Genomic DNA, 19645 nt, shown 5'->3' with positions numbered 1-19645 from the left:
CAGGCTCTGCCCTCAGTGGGGAGTCTGCTTGAGATTCTCTCTCTCCCTCTACCCCTCCCCCTGTGGGTGGTCTTTCTCTCAAATCTTTAAATAAAATACTGTTTTCTATTCTCTAAATAAAACATTTTTATATGTATTCTGTCATTCTAAAACTTTTAAATAACATTTCACTTTCAAAATTTCCCCCTCAGAATTGAGAAGGAGAAATGAAATTTCTACTTGCCTTCCTCCTGACCAAGAGGTCAGTAGGTAGCCGGTGTGAGCTAGGAGCAACCTTATCAATCTTTGAGTTCGTATAAGTTCATTATAAATTCTGATAGTATCTTAATTTTTAATTTTATTTTTTTAATTCCCAGTGTTTGTCATGATTTTGAAATGTTGCCACCATTTTTTGGTTATCACTTTATTGAGATATAATTCACACATCATACAATTCACTCATTTAAAATGTATTGTATGTGTAATATTTTTTGGTAAAATCACAGAGTTCTACAATTATCACCACAATCAATTTGAGAACATTTATCACTGTTAACTACCAGCCTCTGTCTCCCTACTTCAGCCCTAAGCAACCACTAATCTACCTTCTGTCCCTATATATTTGTCTGTTCTGAACATATCCAACAAATAGGATCACATAATATGTAATCCTTTTTGACTGGCTTTTCTCACTTAACATAAAGTTTCTGAGGTTCATCCATGTTGTGGCATGTAGTAGTGTTTTATTCCTTTGTTGTAACCAAATAATATTATATAAGATCTATGTTTTGGGTATGTTGATAAGCATCTGGGTTGTTTCTACTTTTGGTTATTATGAATAATTATGCTATGAGCATTCATGTACAATGCTTGCATGAACATATGTTTTTATTTCTTTTGGTGTATATATCTAGGAGTAGATTACTGAGACTATGATAACTCTATGTTTAACCTTTCAAAGAACTTCCAGATTGCTTTTCCAGATTGGGTGTGCCCCTTTACAGTCCCATCAGCAGTGTATATGGGTTCCAATTTATCCATATTCTTAACAATACTTGTTACTATCTGACTGATTGTAGCCATCCTAGTGGGTGGGAGGTAGTATCTCATGGTGATTTTGAGTTGCATTTGCTTAATGGTTCAAGATGTTAAGTATCTTTTCATATGCTAATTGGCCATTCATACATCTTCTTTTTTTTTGCAGAAATGTCTATTTAGATCTTTTGCTCATTTTAAAATTGGGTTATTTTTTTATTTTGAGTTGTAAGAGTTCTTTAATTCTAGATACGAGTCCCTTTTTGGATATATAATTTGCAACTATTTTCTTCCATTATGTCTGCTGTGCTTTCATTTTCTTATTCATGTCATTTGAAGCAGAAATGTTTTTAATCTTGATGAAATCCAATTTATCTATTTTTTCTTACTTGCTTATGTTTTAATGTCATATCGCAGATTCTATTGCTATATCCATAAGCCTTAATTTTTACTTGCATTTGTTGTCAGCACTTTCATAGATACTTAAAATATTTCTTGGCCAGCAGGTTTTTTCTGTGTTTTTTTTTTTAAACTATGAAATGCTGGCTAAAATACAGGAACACACAGAGCATATTTCTAAAAGTTCCTGTTCAGTATTTCCCTGAACTATGGTACATCAAAAAATAACGGAGTTTTTGCCTGAAATAAGTTTCATGACCTTACAGGGTCTTTACATTCTCATCTTCTACTTTCTTGGTGTCTAATCACAGTTCTTGATAACTCTTATCTAACTGTAAAAGTAATATAATTCAAAATGAGAAGTTATAAAATATAGGAAATATAAAAATTTATAAGTATTCTAATTTCTTAAACCTATTAACCTCAAACCACATAAATTATTACAGTTATACTTTGTGTTTCCTCTCAATCTTCTTTATACATATCTCGATAATCCTCATAATTGTAAATATTGTAACCTCATAATTTTCATTCATAATTGTAGTTATCTTTGTGTATGTTTATACCACCTCTTGACTATATTAGAAGTTCTGCACTAGGATTTATAAATATTTTAGTCTTCTATTCATTTTTGGAAGATGGTATATTTGTGCCTTTAAGGATTATTTAGTATTTGATGAATAATTAGGCTCACACTAGAGGATTTATTAATATTAATGCTTGCTACAAGCGTAAGAGGTGATAGTTTTTGTATTTTTATGATGTGATAGATATTGCCATAACAACTTTATTTAAGAGGAAGTAAAGCTGACTTAGAACGCCTTAAAATTATCTTATAAATTTTAGACAATTGGAAGAGGTTAGATGGAATTAAGTACTGAATTGAGGTACAGGCTCACTTTCCGTGGGTACTATATGTATAGGAAACCCAGTACTTTGATTTGCCCAGGTGTAATGTGATCCACCTAATAAGTAAAGCCCTGCTCTCAGCTCATAAACTTGTGAACCTCTGAAAACCCAGAGTTGAAAATAAAACTGAGGTAAACAACACTTGAAAGAATAAAGAAAATAAACTATAGAATTGATTACATAATGCATACTTATACACGTAGGGTTACTTTTAAAATTATATTCAGGGAAACTATGCTTATTTCATCCACACATGGGATATTCGATTTTCCCTTCCTGACAGAGTGCCCGAAATGACTGCATTGATGTCTTTGCTTTATATGGCTCTTTACAGTCAAATTCAACAAAATCCCCCGTTTTCACATAAAGGTTTCTGATGTTTTTTCCTCTTAACTGTATGTTATTTTTGTTCATGTTACCTTCATATATTACACATGCATCTGAAAGAAGAAATAATAAAAATAAATTATTAATAATATAACTTTTCCTTTCCAAGAATACTGAAATTTCTTAAAGAATATTGAAAGCTAATATTTATTGTGTTTTCCAAGTACTGTTCTTAGTACTTGTATGCATCTTCTCTCAACACCATGCATCATTTCCCTGGGCTAACTAAGCACAGATGGGGGTTCAGAGAGATTAATTTTTTCAAGGTCACATAATTTAGTGGATATTCTGAGCCAGAATATGGACCTTGGCAGTTTGACTTCAGAGCCTGTGCTCTTAATAACTCTGCTTTACATGCCTAAAGATCACATACCAAACAGGATTAAATTAAAATGTTCTATTATGGTCAATGTTATTTACCCTCCTTTCCCAACTCAAGATTCTTTTTACATTGTTTCCAAAAAGTGCACATAAATGTATTAACATCTTACTAATGTTATAGTAAAAATAAGTTTATTACAATCTCTTCAGATATATAGTTCAGAAAGTGGGCTGAAGAGGACAATATGTATAAAAACCAATCATCTCTAAGTATTCACTTAGAATATACCTTATACTTGAAGGTAACTACTTATCAATGAGACCACAAATTCTACTAGCTATTATATTGCTTGTTTAGAGCATCTTTTCTACAAACAAATTCTTGCTGGGTCATAACTTTTGTGAAACTTTGATTTCTGTAGGAAAGCAGAGTTACTTTCCCCCATGATCAGAGTCCACTCACTCGTTTTAAAATTCAGCAGTCTGAATGGTAGCATTCCCCTGAGCAAATAGCACACCCTGGCACTGCTAAGCGGCATGTTCTCTACAGCCCATAATCTCTGATACAGGAATTGTTCAGAGTTGCTGAAATAAGCCCAAGGTTAAATCTGAGGAGCCATCCTAGGCAGTGGCAACCATAAAGAACTTCTTTCCGTACCTAGATCTATCCAAGCCCAGGAGATTGTAAGATATGTTACTATTTTCCTGATGACATATGATAGACTAGTCCTTGTAGTGTTAAAGAGAGGTTGACCTTTTTTCTCCCTGTCTCTTCTGTAGATACAAAAGGCCACCAGAGCATCAGGCTTAACTATATGAATTTGGCACCAGATTGCCATGCCTGAATCCCAGCTCCACCAAATACTCGCCAAGTGGCTTGAATCAATGTCAGACAGATTTTCAGCTAAATTAAATTTAAGGAAAAGTCATCCTATGAAATTTGTCCATGAAAATTTCACTATGAATATCAAAAATCAAACTCCAGGAGAATATGAAGAACTCACCTATGCATTTGGGTGGTTCTGACCACTGTCCATTTATGCATATTATATCTGTGGAGCCCCGAAGTACATAGAAAGACTGACAACGGTACTGGACTCTTGATCCTGGAGGATATACTGATAATGGGAATGAGGTGATGTCTCCATTGCTAACAGGTGGAGGGGGACCACAATATTGTGTAAACTCTGGAAAATAACATTTATGTGTTGAGAGAAAATCGACATGTAGTTTAAGTGAAATACTATAAGTAAATCTCCTTATATCCTCAATGTCATATATGGTATCTGAGAGCTCAAATAACTCATGATATAATTTCTATAATATAAACTGATAACCAAAAAATATTATAGGTCTTCCTTTCACCCTAAAGTAAAATACACTTAAGTATTCAGTATATATGTATTATAAGGGCATGCAAGTATAAGTAGTAAGAATGGTTTTTATTTAAAGCATGACGAACAGGTAAGATTTACTTCTATCTGGCCTGCTGCCCACCCTCTTCATAAAAATTTTTACTTAAAGAGGAAAGCTAGGGGCTCCTGGGTGGCTCAGTCAGTTAAGTGTCGGCCTTTGACTCAGATCATGATATTACAGTCTGGGATCAAGCCCCATGTCAGGTTTCCCGCTCAGCTGGGAGCCTGCTTCTCCTCCCCCTCCTCCTGCTGCTCCCCCTGCTTGTGTTCTCTCTCGTGCTCTCAAATAAATGATGAATGAATGAATGAATGAATGAATGAATAAATAAATAAATAAATAAAGTAAAAATAAATAACTCCCTTTCCATTTCTATTCTCTGGAACTACTGTTACTTTATGCAAATGTCATGTACCTGTCAGTACGTGATCATAAACTCTTAGCTTTACTGAAATGAATGATTGACGTACGGCTTTTCATTTATTTTTCTGATTTCAAATAATATCATATGCATCTTTCTCTGTCAATAAATGTTTCAACTTCATGTTAAGAATAGCCAGAATACAGGGGTGCCTGGGTGCCTCAGTTGGTTAAGCACCCAACTCTTGATTTCGGCTCAGGTCATGATCTCAGGGTCATGAGACTGCTGAAGATTCTCTCTCCCTTTGCCCCTTCCTCTGCTCGCTGTCTCTCTAAAATAAATAAATCTTAAAAAAAAAAGAGGGGATCCCTGGGTGGCGCAGCGGTTTGGCACCTGCCTTTGGCCCAGGACGCGATCCTGGAGACCCGGGATCGAATCCCACATCGGGCTCCCGGTGCATGGAGCCTGCTTCTCCCTCTGCCTGTGTCTCTGCCTCTCTCTCTCTCTCTCTCTCTGTGACTATCATAAATAAATAAAAAAAAATTAAAAATAAAAGAATGGCTGGGATTCATCCTATGGCACTGATTTATCTTTCCATATACCACCAAAGATACAGATACGAAATGGCCAAATAAATAATCTTATCCCAAATAACTTCTTCTACCTCTTGTTTCATTGAGTTACTGTCCTTGCATTTTTCTCAGACTCTTTCATGCGGGCATTAGATTTTCTCCCCTTTAAATTCAGCAAAGACCCTACTCCATGAATTGTCCCCTTTGTCTGTATTGTCAATTTCTCCTTCCCTGCCAAATCATTCATCAACATACATCCTGAAAATGTTATAACTGAGTAGGTAAAATTTCCCTTAATTCATACCCCCTATCTAACTACCACTTTATTTCCCTATTCCCTTCAGAGCAAACCTACTTGTTTCCTATCCTCTCTGATCTGACGTTATCACCACACATTTTCTCTTGAACACACTGGCATTAGGTATTGCCCCCTACTGAAATACATCAAAGCAAAGTTACCAGTTACTCTAGGGAGCTAAATCCATTGTTCAACTATCAGCCTTCTTGTCTAGTTGTAGGCAGACTTTGACATGTTTGTTGTCCTGTTGAATAACATTTTGCAATATGTCCTTGGCTTCGGGGACACCAGCTCTGGTAATGTGATTTATGATAAATATTTGGTCTTTCTCCCCATTGCTGGCACAGAGGTCCTAAAACCCTTGGGCTTTCCTAAGTGACGACAGCAGTACATGAGATGTCAATGAGATGGATTTTGGAAAACCCATAGGTAACCTGAGGATAGGCTGGTTGCCAGGAGGACTAACCCTGTGATTAGAGGGTTGGAACTTTTCAGTGTCATCCTGACCTATAGGGAAGGAAGAGGGGCTGGAGGTTTGAATCCATCACCAATACAAAAGTTTAATCAATCATGCCTATGTAATGAAGCTTCCATAAAACCCCAAAAGGACAAGGTTCTGAGAGTTTCTGGGTTAGTGAATTAATGGAGATATGGGAAAGTGTTGGCTGGAGAGGGCATGGATGCTCTGTGACCTTTCCTATACATCTCTTCTATCTGGCTGTTCTTGAGTTAAGCCCTTTTATAATAAGTCCATAATCTAGTATGTAAAATGCTTCTTTGAGTTCTGTGAACTGCTTTAGTAAATTAAGTAAACTCAAGGAGGGGGTTTCTGGGACCTCCAATCTATAGACAGAGGCACAGATGACAACCTAGATGTGTAACTGGCCTCTGAAGTAGGGGTGCAAGGAGTAATCTTCTAACACTGAGTTCTTAACCTATGAAACCTGATGCTATCTCTGGGTAGATAGTGTCAGAATTTAGTTGAATTATAGGACTCCCAGCAGGTGTCTAAGACTTGCTTGTTGGATGTGGAATAACCCCCCTAAACACACACACACACACACACACACACACATACAATGTAATTGTGTCCTAGAACCTAGAACCACTTCCCTAGTTTTTCTTCCACAACCCTACCTGGCTGCTCCTCATTTCCTAGATCTCTATTAATGGAGAGTCTCCAAGGCTGTCCCTTTGACTTTCTCTCTTATTTAGCCATTTGAACTCTCTGTATGATCCCATCCAGTCCTATAACTTTAGGTATCATCTTTATAGTAGCAGTTACCAAATTTACATCCTAATTGACCATTATACTTCCAAATTGCCCATTATACATCTTAAGTTGCATATCAAGTAAATATACTTTATAGAAGTGGGTATCCAGTAGAGATCTCAAATATTTCTTCTATGGTCACTGTTGGAAGTAACTCATAGATAAACAGTTTTGAAAAGTGATGGAACTGGGTGCCAATTTAATGCTTCAGAATACAGTGCATAAAAAAGTCATAAGTTCTTTTTCCTGTTCTTTAGTATACACTTTTAAAATCATATTATTTAGAAATAAGCTACTAACCAATACAGCGTGGTAATGACTGCCATTGTCCATTTTTACACACCATATCTCTTGGTCCGTGAAGTAGATAATTTTCTTTGCAGAGAATAGCTACTTTCTCTTTATCCTGATAATTCACTGTGGTTAGCATATTCTGAGCATTGGGTATCTGAGGTGGAGGTGGGCAGAGTTGTTCCATGTCTCCTGAAATATATTGGAATTAAATTATTTGATTAATAAAAGCTAGGGGGAGAAAAGCTCAAGAAGATAATATTTCAGTATAAAGGAACATCCAATAACTAGTAACTCTCTATACATGTGTGTGTTATATGTGTATTTATACACATGATGCTGTAGAAACAAACATACTTTATCTTAACATAGTTTACGATTTGCAAAGCACGTTTGTGTTATAACCATTGGGTTAAAATTTCTCTGGTGTTCCCTTCTATTTCCTATTCATTATTCCATTGGTATTCTTGTATAATTTCCGAATTAACCCATTTATTTTTTTTTCCAGCTGACCATATGATTCAAAAAAGTTATGTACATGTGATTCAAACAAGTTAAAACAACAAAAAAAAAATTAAAATGGCAATAGTAATGATAGAACTGACTAAGACTTCCCCTAATAACCTAACCTTGACTTCAGTGAAAGATTTTTATGATTTGCCTTTTCTTCTAAACATGACAATGACTGACAATCGATGTAATTAGAATGCCTCTGTTTGATTAGGAATTAACTTCTTTTTGGTTGCGTGGTTTGTTCGAAGGGATAAATTTTAAATGGTCAGTTTGGATGCTAAAATATCATTATCTGAGCCACAGTCCCACCGCCTGGCCTGGGCTCATACTGTGTCCTTCTTTAGCTCATTTTTTTCCAGGACAGATGCTGCTGTCTAATGGCACTTCCTTTCAAAGTTATTACAAATAAACTGATAAATATTATTTCTCGCTATACTGTTTTCTCTTAAAACTAAGAAGAATGAGCTAATGACTCTTGGTTTAATTACACTTGAAATATAACAATAATTTATAGTAAATATTTCAAAAATTATTTTAAAATAGAACCTAAGATCAGTATAAATTCAGCCAAAACACACATACTATCTGAAACCTGAATTTTATATTAGGTTGTTGTTTATTTTTTCAAGTGAAGGAAGACATACTAGAATTCTATACTGCAAGTCCTCTAAACAAAAGTGATTTCTGAGAAAAACTAGAAGGGTATCTGGGAGGTAGGACAACTCATGCATATCCTATGTTCTATTACGATTTGCCCTATTTATTTATTGGTTTAAGAAATATATGTCATAATAGTTCTAGAGGCATCATTATTCTAGTCAACCTTTAACAGCTTGGTCTTTTAAGATCTGTTTTGGCTCAGTAACTTACTGAGGTAAAGATTAGCCTGACATTGGGGCACCTGGGTGGTACAGTGGTTAAGTATCCACCTCAGTTTGGGTTAGGTCGTGATCTAAAGGTCATGAGATCAAGCTCCACGTCAGGCTCCCCTCTCAGCATAGAGTTGGCTTAGGATTCCCTCTCTCCCTTTCCCTCCGTCCTTTCCACCTGTGCGCACCCTGTCTCTCAAATAAGTAAATCTTAAAAAAAATGAGCCTGATATTACTGTTATTGTACATTTTCAGTTAATGAAGTCTGATTCACAGGCTAGAGGACAAGCTATGGAAAGCACATGAAAAGAAGGTTAGATACATTCGATAAATAGATGAGCAGTTTATTATGTAGAAAATGTCCTACTTCAGTGTCTCATTTCCTCTTTGTTGAGAAATTTTGTAGTGTCATTTATTAATTTCTGTTTAGATACTCAAATATTTTTTAAGGTTTTATTTATTTATTCATAAGAGACAGAGAGAGAAGCAGAGACTTAGGCAGAGGGAGAAGCAGGCTCCCCTCAGGGAGCCCAATGCTGGACCCGATCCCTGGGCCTGGGATCACGCCCTGAGCCGAAGGCAGACACTCAACCACTGAGCCACCCAGGCATCCCGATATTCAAATATTTTTATTTAAATACAAAATCACAAGGATGAATACTTGTTGGATTTCATCAAGACTCTTAAAAGAGCATCAGGCTCTGTGATGCCAATCTTGGGAGTCAGAAACCACCTGCTGTCCATCTCCTAGAAATCTCAGTGCAGGGGAATAGGGAGGTTGACCTCTGTAATCTCAAACATCTCAAACATCTGTAATTACGTCTGTAATTTCAACCTAGTATAGAGAGTGTAGTTGAAACAACACTGACAGAAGAACCTAGAAAGAAGTTCCAGTCTTGATTTTGACCAAGTGATTTCTTGGGGCCTTGTATTCCTGAATCGTAAAACGAAGGACTTTATTGTCTTTCTTAAGAATAAGTCTGGCAACATGAAAGACTCCTAACTCTGGGAAACGAACTAGGGGTGGTGGAAGGGGGAGGTGGGCAGGGGGGTGGGGCTGACTGGGTGACGGGCACCGAGGTGGGCACTTGACGGAATGAGCACTGGGTGTTATTCTGTATGTTGGCAAATTGAACACCGATAAAAAACAAATTTATTAAAAAAAAAGAATGGCAATTTGTGTGACAAATATTTGCCACTTGATATTCTCCTCACCTAATCTCTACCAGCTACCTACCATTTCTTTCCAAAATTGTTATTAAACTCTTCTCTCAACTTTCAGGAGGCCTCCTTCTCATTTTTCTAGCTCACTCCGGAAATATGATTTTATTATCTACAAATACAACCTTTAAGAAAATCAAGTTAATGCAATAAATCAATTTTTTTTAATTTTTATCTAGCTCATATTGAGATTTAGGGTATCCTAAATACCACTGTTAATGTGTTCTAAATACTATAACATTTTTAGTATTAAAAATTATCAGTAATCTGACAGCTAGCAACGGAGGAATGGAACATTATGTACTGCCTTATCTAATATGCAAACATATTTAGCTTCTAATGTTAAATCTGTGATACAGAATATTTTTTAATGTACATGATATGAAGTACCACAGAGGTGTGTTGTTTTTTTTTTTTAAAGCTGCTGCTTCTCCATATAGGTAGGTATGTCTTATTCCAGATTCACCAAAGTAGCTCTCTCAGACAAACATAAAGCATCATGGGGAGTGAGAGTGGGAGGATATATTGTTTTGGTCATTTTTTCCCCAAATGGAGAGAAGGGTATGAGTAGACTAGAAAGGAGAAGGGGCCTGTCAGGAACTGAAGAAATTTACACAAAAAATTCTGAGATTTTTAAGGCAGCAATAAAACAATAATTCCACTGCCTTTTTTTCCAAGGTTTTTTGTGTAAATTTTGTCATGATGAAGAACCTGACCAAGAAATATATGGAAAGGGAACTCAGGACTCCAAAGAGAACTCAAGGGAAAGGAAAGTGAACATTCTGAAGTCATCTCAACGTTGATGGTGAGGGGAGACAGACATCCTGGATGCCTTATTTCAATTTTAGATGTTAACAGGGCATTCAGAAAAGATTGACACATGTATTTTGTTTCCTGGCTCTTGGAAATTTTAAGTGTCATGTCAGCCTTCATTCCACTTGTAAATATTCTTGTAAAACTCTGCTATTTTACTTATTTTATGTTTCTGATGGCTTTTTCATCCTCCCACTGTTCCAGGAGGGATGAAAGCAGCAACGTGACTTTCCTTTTTCCTTGGAGAGAATATTACTGCCTGGAATTTCATTCATTCGTTTCTTAGCCCTCTGATGGACTGGTTTTTAAAAACTGTAATTTTATAGTTTATCTGGATTTTTCTTGTTTTCAGGGTATAAGTAACATTGTCTTCTCCCTTTTCTTAATAAAAGAAACTAAATTCTATAGTTATAATAAAGTTACTTTTGCTATTCTAGTTTCATCATTTTTTCTTCTACCTTACCAAATATGGGTAGTTTCCAATTTTTATTTTCTACTCTAAACACATACATGTGAATCTACATTTAATATATTATTAGTGTCTGTAAAATTATTTTTTAGCATTCATAAAGGCTATGCTATCGCATATCATAAGGCAACTTGCTTTTTTCATGAACTATGATATTTAGAGATCCATATGTGTTTGTATATACAATTGAGGGTATTAAAAGAATATTCTTATTTCCTTTGCCTATTCTTACAAATTCAATTATACCAAGATTTAAAGTGAGATGACAGGGGTGCCCGGGTGGCTCAGTCAGTTGGAGCTGATTCTTTATTTCAGCTCAGGTCATGATCTCAGGGTCCTGAAATGGAGCCCCATGTCAGGCTCTATGCTCAGCAGGAGTCTGCATGAGATTCTCTCTCTCTCCCTGTCCCTATTCCTCCACCCTTCATCCCCATCCCATTCCCACTTGTGCTGTCTCTCAAAAAATAAATTAAATAAAGGTAAAATGATAACCTTTATAGCACATGCCAAGAGATTATAAAATATACTCCGCTACCATTAAACTAGTATTACAAACATGAGGAGCTAAATAAATAAATTTTAAAGAGGCAATAGGGAAAGTTTCTTTAAAAAGTGCTCTCTATATGTTTTATCATGGGGGAGAAAAGGGGAAATTCCAACTTAAGCCAAGTGAAAGTGGGCAGCTTCTAAACAACTGCTTTTCCCATGGATATAATGGTACAGGGAATAGTCTCTGACTCACACTTAAAATTTAAGATTAACTGAAGTGGTCTGTCTGGTAAAACTCCTAAAGACATGGCTGCCCTGGTGATATCCTCTGTTTCCAAATCTCAGAGGATAGAATTGAACCCATGGGAAAGGCTAAATATGGGTAGTCTTAAAAGGGCTCACCCTGAAAAGTCAACTGTGGGGAGAGAAATAACACCAAGGGAGAAATGGACTCAAAATCCAGGGCTGGTAGAGCTTTGTCAAGGCAACTACCTCAGGATAAAGGAAATCTCCAGAAAGAGGGTTCCCCCAAGATCTATAAATGCCCTTTTCATGGTATTTTCCTTTTCAGTTATGTTTTTAATTTCCTTATTTTCAAAATTGTATTCTTATATCATTTTTCCTATATTTGTATTTTTGTCTGCTTTTTGGTTATAGAAATGCCTATTTGGACCTGCCCACTATTCTTCTTGAGTAGAGTAGAATTGATTAGACAGGTCTGCTTATTAATCTTTTCCAAAATTAGTATTATTTCATGGATCAGCTATAAGTAAAATATTTTATTGCATTCACATCTGCTTTTGCTTTTATTATTTTGCCTCATAATATCTGGAAATTACTTTCCTAACTTTTGGGGAAATAGATAGATAGATAGATAGATAGATAGATAGACAGATAGATATCTCCAAGCTTATTTTTTTAAGGCTATGAATGTCACTCCAGATTTTGGTTAGGTTGCATCTCATAAGTTTTACTATATATTCTTAGAATTATCATATTGTTCTTAGTATTGTAAATACTATAATATAAAGTCATTTGGAAGTATCCCACAAAATGAAGGGTAGAGAGGTAAATAAGTATTAATATTACTTTGAAATATTATTTCTTTGTGGTTATAGAAAGTGACCTATAGGTATTAATATTTTAAACTTATGAGAATTACTAAATGCACAGTAAGTAATTAATTTAAGTAGACATTCCAAGGGCACAGAAAAGGCTTTAAAATTCTTGAAATTCTCAGAACAATATTTCTTCTTTATATAAAAATAAACATATATTGAATAAAGAGGCTTAATAAAAATAAAAACATCTTAGTTGTTTTAAATAGTCACCTCACCTTCTTGAAATTATTGCTTATTTAAATTTAATATATCCTACTTTTTACCCACAATTTCTAATGATATAACACTCTTTTGTTAAGAATTAATACTTCATCTTGCTGATACATATTTTATATGATTTCTTTCAAAGCATGTTTTTAAGTGATAAAGTCTCTTCCATCTTTCCTATGTTTAAAAATGTCTTTATTGGGACACCAGGGTAGCTCAGCGGTTGAGTGTCTGCCTTTGGCTCAGGCTTGATCCTGGGTCTGGGGATCTAGTCCCACATTGGGCTCCCTGCAGGGAGCCTGCTTCTCTCTCTACCTGTGTCTCTGCCTCTCTCTCTCGCTCATGAATAAATAAATAAATCTTTTTTAAAAAGTCTTTATTTTGTAATCAATAAATAATTTTGTTCTAGAAAACAATTGATTTCCAATTACTTTCTCTAAGCATTTTGGGGATATTACTTGGTTTATTCTGGCTTCTTATATTGTTGGTGAGAAGTCTAAAGTCTACTCTATTTTCTCTATTGTCATTTCTCTGTAATTACTCTATCTTCTCTATATCTGGTTTAATTTAACATGGTGCCTACTTTATAATTGTAATTTATAATTCTATTGCTCAAATTATTTGAAAATAAGCCTTTGAGGAATATGAGACTTAATCTTAGGAAGATAATTTCTTAATCAGATCATTTTTCTTCCCAGCCTACTTTCTACTTTTGATCCAGAATTTATAATATCTGTTAGTTATCCTTCACAAGGTCATTTGGGTTTTAGTTATTTCCTAATGTCATTGAAGATTCAGTTTTTGTTCTATTTTTACAGTTTTTGTCTTTTATGATTTCAAGAGATTATAATAAAATGGATTTACTCCATCATCCTTACCAGAAGGCAAGTGTTTTTAAGCGGTAATATTTGTCTGAAAATAGTGTTATGAGTAGTTTCTAACTTCACCATCAACTTAAAAATTACATATTGGAGCACCTGGGTGGCTCAACTGGTTGAGTGTCTGCCTTGAGCTCAGGTCATGATCTTGGGGTAATGGGATGGAGCCCCACATCAGGCTCCCTGCTAAGCAGGCAGTCTGCTTCTCTTTTCTTTCTCACCCTCTCCCATCCCCCCCCATATTCTCTCTTTTTCTCTCAAATAAAGAAAATCTTTTAAAAAGTTACATATTACAATAATTTAATTTAAAAACACATACTAATTACAAGAGAAATTTTCTGATAAAGATGTAACAAGGTCTACAGAATCTTTAAAACAAAACTTACTTTTGCAGTGTAGTTCAGGATGCCATTGCCCATTTATGCAGACTGTTTGCTTGTATCCAGGCTTCCCCAAACATCTGTAAATTACTCTGGTACTGTGATTAAATTTATTCCTATGTGGATACATCAGTATTCTTGCAAAAAACACTGGCCTTCTGCAACTCTTAAGTTGGTCAGTTGCTATAAAAAAGGAAGATATTTTTAAAAAAGGAAGATATTCATACATGATAAGAATATTGAGCAGAAACTAGCAATTATTTTGAATAAAATATCTGAAATATTAATGGTACAATTAAATTACGTTTGATGCCTTCAAGCAATATCGCAAAAAGCTATTCTTAATTTCATTGCACAGACTATGCTGTTGAAAATTGAAAAATGAAATAAAAATCTGTGTTCCATCTTTGAGTGACAGAAAAATATGTCTAAGTCTTTTGGGAAATAAGAGTGCAAGATGGATTGGTCTGATCAAGGGTTTTGACTGGAGGACAGTCCTTATGAAACTTCATTCAGCCTAATTTTTAAAGGCCATGAAAAGACATTCTTACGTGATTGTTTTCTACTAAATTATGTGAAATGTTTTCAAAGCATTTCAATAATAAAGAGGTGATGCAGTGGGAAGTATAGTATTAGGAGAAATAAATCTGGATGTCCCTTTAGGTTCAATTACTCCCACATTTCAGAAGCTTAGTAAAGACCCTGACTCAATAAGTCAAAGTAAGCTCAAAGAAAGAATCCTCTGATGACAACACTAAGAACATGCATTTATAATAAGCCACTTGCTTGTCTAGGTGGTTTTTATTGTCATAATTTTTCCCTTTTGTCCATAAATATATAGATCATTGTGGAACTTTTCCTGAGGATGTCAAAGGATGGGATAATGAGACAAAGATTGCTCTGCTACTTCTCTCCTTTTATGTGTTTTTTCCCCAATAATTCCAATTTTTAAATTTACCCTCCCTATGTGATGCTAGTGATTGGATACCTGTATTCCCCTTATATCAAAATTGTTGACCATGAACATTTATAATTTACACCTTTTTATAACAGAGTCTAGGCTCTTAAGGCTGGAACACTGGAACACTTTCCCTCCTTGCAGGTCATCATGAGTGGGCAGTGACCAGGTATCTGCAACAGCTACAGTTTTCATCCCCAGAAGTGGGTAGGCCAGTTGATAATCCAAAAGGCTAGGAGATGAGGGAAGAGAGTGGTTCTGGGTTTTCTACTTTAGAGTCTTGAAGAATAGCAGCAGAAAGTTTCCTAGTCTTTAAAGCTCAAAACTAAAGGCTTTAATATATTGGAATTGCTGGAGATAGGACACAGGGGAATGGTATCTGAGGACATGGTGGGGTGGGGGGCATGCAAATACTTATGCTTTATGGATGAAAGCCCAAGGACTGCTAGAATGCAGGGTCAAAGAGCAGAGCACACAGGCTGGTGGGCTGATAGAAAAATCTGAAATGGATTTCACTCCTTTTGTGGAAGAATCATATAGACAAGCCAATCAGAAAATCTAGAATCAAGTTAAAAGAATTAGAGGCACAGGAAGAGCAGGGACCAGGCCTAGTTCCTAGGTTCTATATCCAACTCTTTCTCTAAGAGGTGACTCCAAACACCCCAGAACTTAATGGAACTCAGGTTACATGACTATTATTTTGGTTGTTGTTTCTGGAGCATGCAGAGGTATTTTTATGAGCTAAAGCAATAAAATAAAAGAGATTAAACTGTAATTATTTATAAAAATAAAATGTCTAAATTCATCATTAGAACTTATATGGGAACTTAGCAAGATTGCTGGAAACAAAACCAATATTCAAAATTAAATTATAACCTTGCATATAGAAAACATAACACTTTGGGGCACCTGGGTGGCTCAGTCATTTAAGCATCTGCCTTTGGCTCAGGTCATGATCTCAGGTCCTGGGACCTAGCCCCACATCAGGCTCCCTGCCTAGGGGGGAGTCTGCTTCTCTCTGTCCTTCTGGCCACTCATGTTCTCTCTCTCTTTCAAATAAATAAAATCTTTAAAAAATTTTTTAAAAGAAAGTATAACTCTTCAAATATATAAATTAATAGATCTCATTTGTTTTATCAGTAGAATCCCAAAGGACTTAGGGAAAAAACTTATTTAGAAATAATTTTATTTTATTTTTTTCAATTTATTTATGATAGTCACAGAGAGAGAGAGAGAGAGAGAGAGAGAGAGAGAGAGGCAGAGACACAGGCAGAGGGAGAAGCAGGCTCCATGCACCGGGAGCCCGACGTGGGATTCGATCCTGGGTCTCCAGGATCACGCCCTGAGCCAAAGGCAGGCGCTAAACCGCTGCACCACCCAGGGATCCCTAGAAATAATTTTAATAACGTTTGATATAAGACCTGAGTAAAGAGATTGAAGCATTATGTTCATGAGAGGAAGAGTCAATAATAAATAAAATTGTAATTCTACTGAATTTATAAATTTCATATAATCCCAAACAAAATTGAATCAAAATTATCAAGGTACTTGGTTTTTGGCATTTTTAAGAATAGTCAAGATGATTCTAATTAGTAATAAGTAACAGATATTGTTATAATAAGAATGATTTTCCATATTAGAATAAGAATAGACAAACAAGTCAAGGGAACAGGATAGATAATTTAGAAATAGATATATTTATAAATAAGGTACTAGTAATGATACATGGGGAAATAAGTATTAGTAGAAAATAGAACAGCCAATTTTCTTAGTATTGATATAGTTTTCCACATAGAGACAAAAAAAGCACTCTAATATAACAATATATCAGATATATTAAAGACATAAATCTTAGTAATAAGATCATAATGCTTTTAAAAAGGGAATATCTTTATGCACCTAAAAAAGTAAGGGATTCCTCAATAAGGTATGAACAAACACATATAATTGAAGAAAGGAAAATTGGTAAGACAATTAACTTAAACACAAGTTTCCAATGAGAAGGACATCATAGAAATATTACAATAAAACAAAAATACTTTAAAATATTTACAATAGGAGAAGATTCAATTCAGAACTCAGATAAATCTTAAAATCAGTAAGAAAATACAAAATAAAAGAAAAATGCTCATTGCATAAAAGAGAAAATCCTAGCTGCCAACAAATACTTGTACTGATGCTCAATATTACTATTATTCAGAAAAGCAAAATTAAATATGAGATAATGATTTTGACCCATTGACCTGGCAACAATTCAAAAATATTAAAATATCAAGTGGTGACAAAGAAGAGTAAGACCTCTGTACATATTTGGCAGTACCTTGTAAAGTCAAAAGTATCCACAACCTGAGTCCATTAACTCCACTTGTAGATGTATACTTAAGGAAACACTGAAGTATGTCTTTTATATCAGGACAAAAATAAATAATTTCCATTTCCAATAGGGTAACAAAGTGATAAAACAAGGTACATTCTTAAGGTAGATTATAACACAGTAAAATTACAATGTTGAAGGAAAAACATTTTGCAAGTAGACAATAATTTTGTTTAAGTTTAGGAAAAGATGCAAAAATATCATCCTACATTTTAAAAAATATATATCTAATTTAGTATATATATATACATATATATATATACACACTTTACATATATATACATATTTATATACGTATGTACATATGTATATTTATATACATATACATACATACACATACTAAAAAGTAGAATAGAAAATACAAATTCGACTCAATTGGAATTTCTCTTGGAAGGTTGATAGGATAATGGATAGTTCCCTTTTTCTTCAATGCTTTTATTTAAATGATTTGTTCTATTACAAAGCATTTGAAACAAATAATATCAAAAATGTAAATTCTGAATACTGGAACATGGATGTTTTACAACATTCTCTTTGTTTTTTCCCCATTTTTTCAGCTCTAAGCAAAACTTGAATCAAAGTACCTCAATGTCTTCTCATCTAGAAACTCTCTGGGCCTACTACTGGGTTAAGCTGAGGAAAAAAGATATGAGAAAGGGTTTGAGACATTAAAAATGTCAACTAAAGCCTATACAGACTTCCTTTGTGTATGACAAAGTCTAGACCAACAGAAGGTATGTGAGACAGGAAAAGAAAGCTGATACCAAGTGGACCATGCACCGGAAGAGAAACCTATAGGATAACAACCAAAAATAATTATGAAATGAGTTACTGACACAGAATCTTAATACTTTATGTAAACCTAAGTGAACGATTATTTAGGCAGTGAATTCGAGATTGGGTCAATACAGAAGGACCCTGCTGGCCTGGCACGTTACAATCTAAATGGGAAGACAAGTATCCATTAGGTACAAGACAATATGATAAATATACAGACAGCACAGTGGAGAGACTATATGGTTCTCCTAGAGTATTGAGGTCAGAGTGTGCGTAGTGCAAAATGAACCCAGAGAGTGAATTTTTTTTTCCACAGAGTGAATTTTGAGTTGAATCATGAAGGTGAATAGTTTTACATGTGATTAAAATGGAGAAAGACATTCAGGAAGAGAGCAAAGACACAAATGAGGAAAGGCACAGAGATTTAAAAGAACGTTGCTTATCCAAAAGCCAAGGAAAATCAGTTTGGCATAGTCCATCACATGGTGAAGATGGGATACAGCAGTAGCTACCCAGAAAAAAAAGCGATCTGATATTATTCTGAAGCAGAAGTCCCAAACTCTCTTGGTTTACAGAGCCCTTAGTATCTCAGTAATTTTGCATGGTGTTCATAGGTCAATGAAAATCTTTAACAATTCATTTTCTTAAGTAATTAGGAACAAACAATTCAGTGTCTTACATCCCAACTATTTAATACCTGATGGGCACCAGCATGTGCTGGTGTAAATATACCTAATGATTTAAAGAATTATAAACAATCAAATACAAAAGTAAGAAATATATTCTTACCAACACACTTAGGAAGTTCAGTCCACATTCCATCAATACAGGTAATTACATTATTCCCAATCATTGTATATGTTTTTCTGCAATTCAGCTTCATGGAAACACCATGTCGAAAGGGAGGGATAGAGAACTGGGCATAGCCATTCTCAAAGTGAGGTATGTAGTCACATGTTTTAACTTGTCCTAAGAAAATGTAATAAAGATCTGGTTACTTTTTAAATATTTTAAATCTTTATATATACATATTTATATATAAGTACAAAGTTTAAACTGTTCTGTTTAAACATTAATATCTATTTACCAGTGCAAGTGGGCAAATCTGTCCATTGTCCATCCATGCACTGTATTGTCTTAGGCCCCGTCATTAGGAAATAGGGATCACAATCATATTCCACCATTTCACGGTGTCCGTATTCTTCTTTCCTTGTCTCCTTTATTTTGCCATTGAGGAGTTCAGGAGGTGGACCACATGACTGTACTTGCCCTGTCATAAAGAAACTGTTAAATAATGCTTAAAGAGTCTTATAAATCTGGCAAAATGTGGAGTTACTG

General features: G+C 34.9%; 1 protein-coding gene across 2 annotated transcripts in view; it reads right to left on the bottom strand.

The window, feature by feature from the left end:
* Window positions 1–343: 343 nt before the first annotated feature.
* CFHR5 (complement factor H related 5) overlaps window positions 344–19645 on the bottom strand; it is a 30854-nt gene continuing 11552 nt past the window's right edge. Inside the window, exons 5-10 of one of the 2 annotated variants that reach the window (XM_055319315.1) lie at window positions 19395–19577; window positions 19097–19276; window positions 14205–14381; window positions 7248–7430; window positions 4035–4217; window positions 344–2762 (exon numbers count right to left, since the gene is read on the bottom strand). In XM_055319315.1, the coding sequence (XP_055175290.1) occupies window positions 2566–2762; window positions 4035–4217; window positions 7248–7430; window positions 14205–14381; window positions 19097–19276; window positions 19395–19577 (1103 nt within the window). In that variant the 3' untranslated portion in view covers window positions 344–2565. The remainder of the gene's footprint in view (window positions 2763–4034; window positions 4218–7247; window positions 7431–14204; window positions 14382–19096; window positions 19277–19394; window positions 19578–19645) is intronic. The other variant, XM_055319316.1, reaches the window with a different exon arrangement.

This window comes from Nyctereutes procyonoides, unplaced genomic scaffold (assembly GCF_905146905.1).
Source record: "Nyctereutes procyonoides isolate TBG_1078 unplaced genomic scaffold, NYPRO_anot_genome, whole genome shotgun sequence".
NCBI lineage: Eukaryota > Metazoa > Chordata > Mammalia > Carnivora > Canidae > Nyctereutes > Nyctereutes procyonoides.
This window is presented reverse-complemented; position numbering and strand designations above follow the sequence as displayed.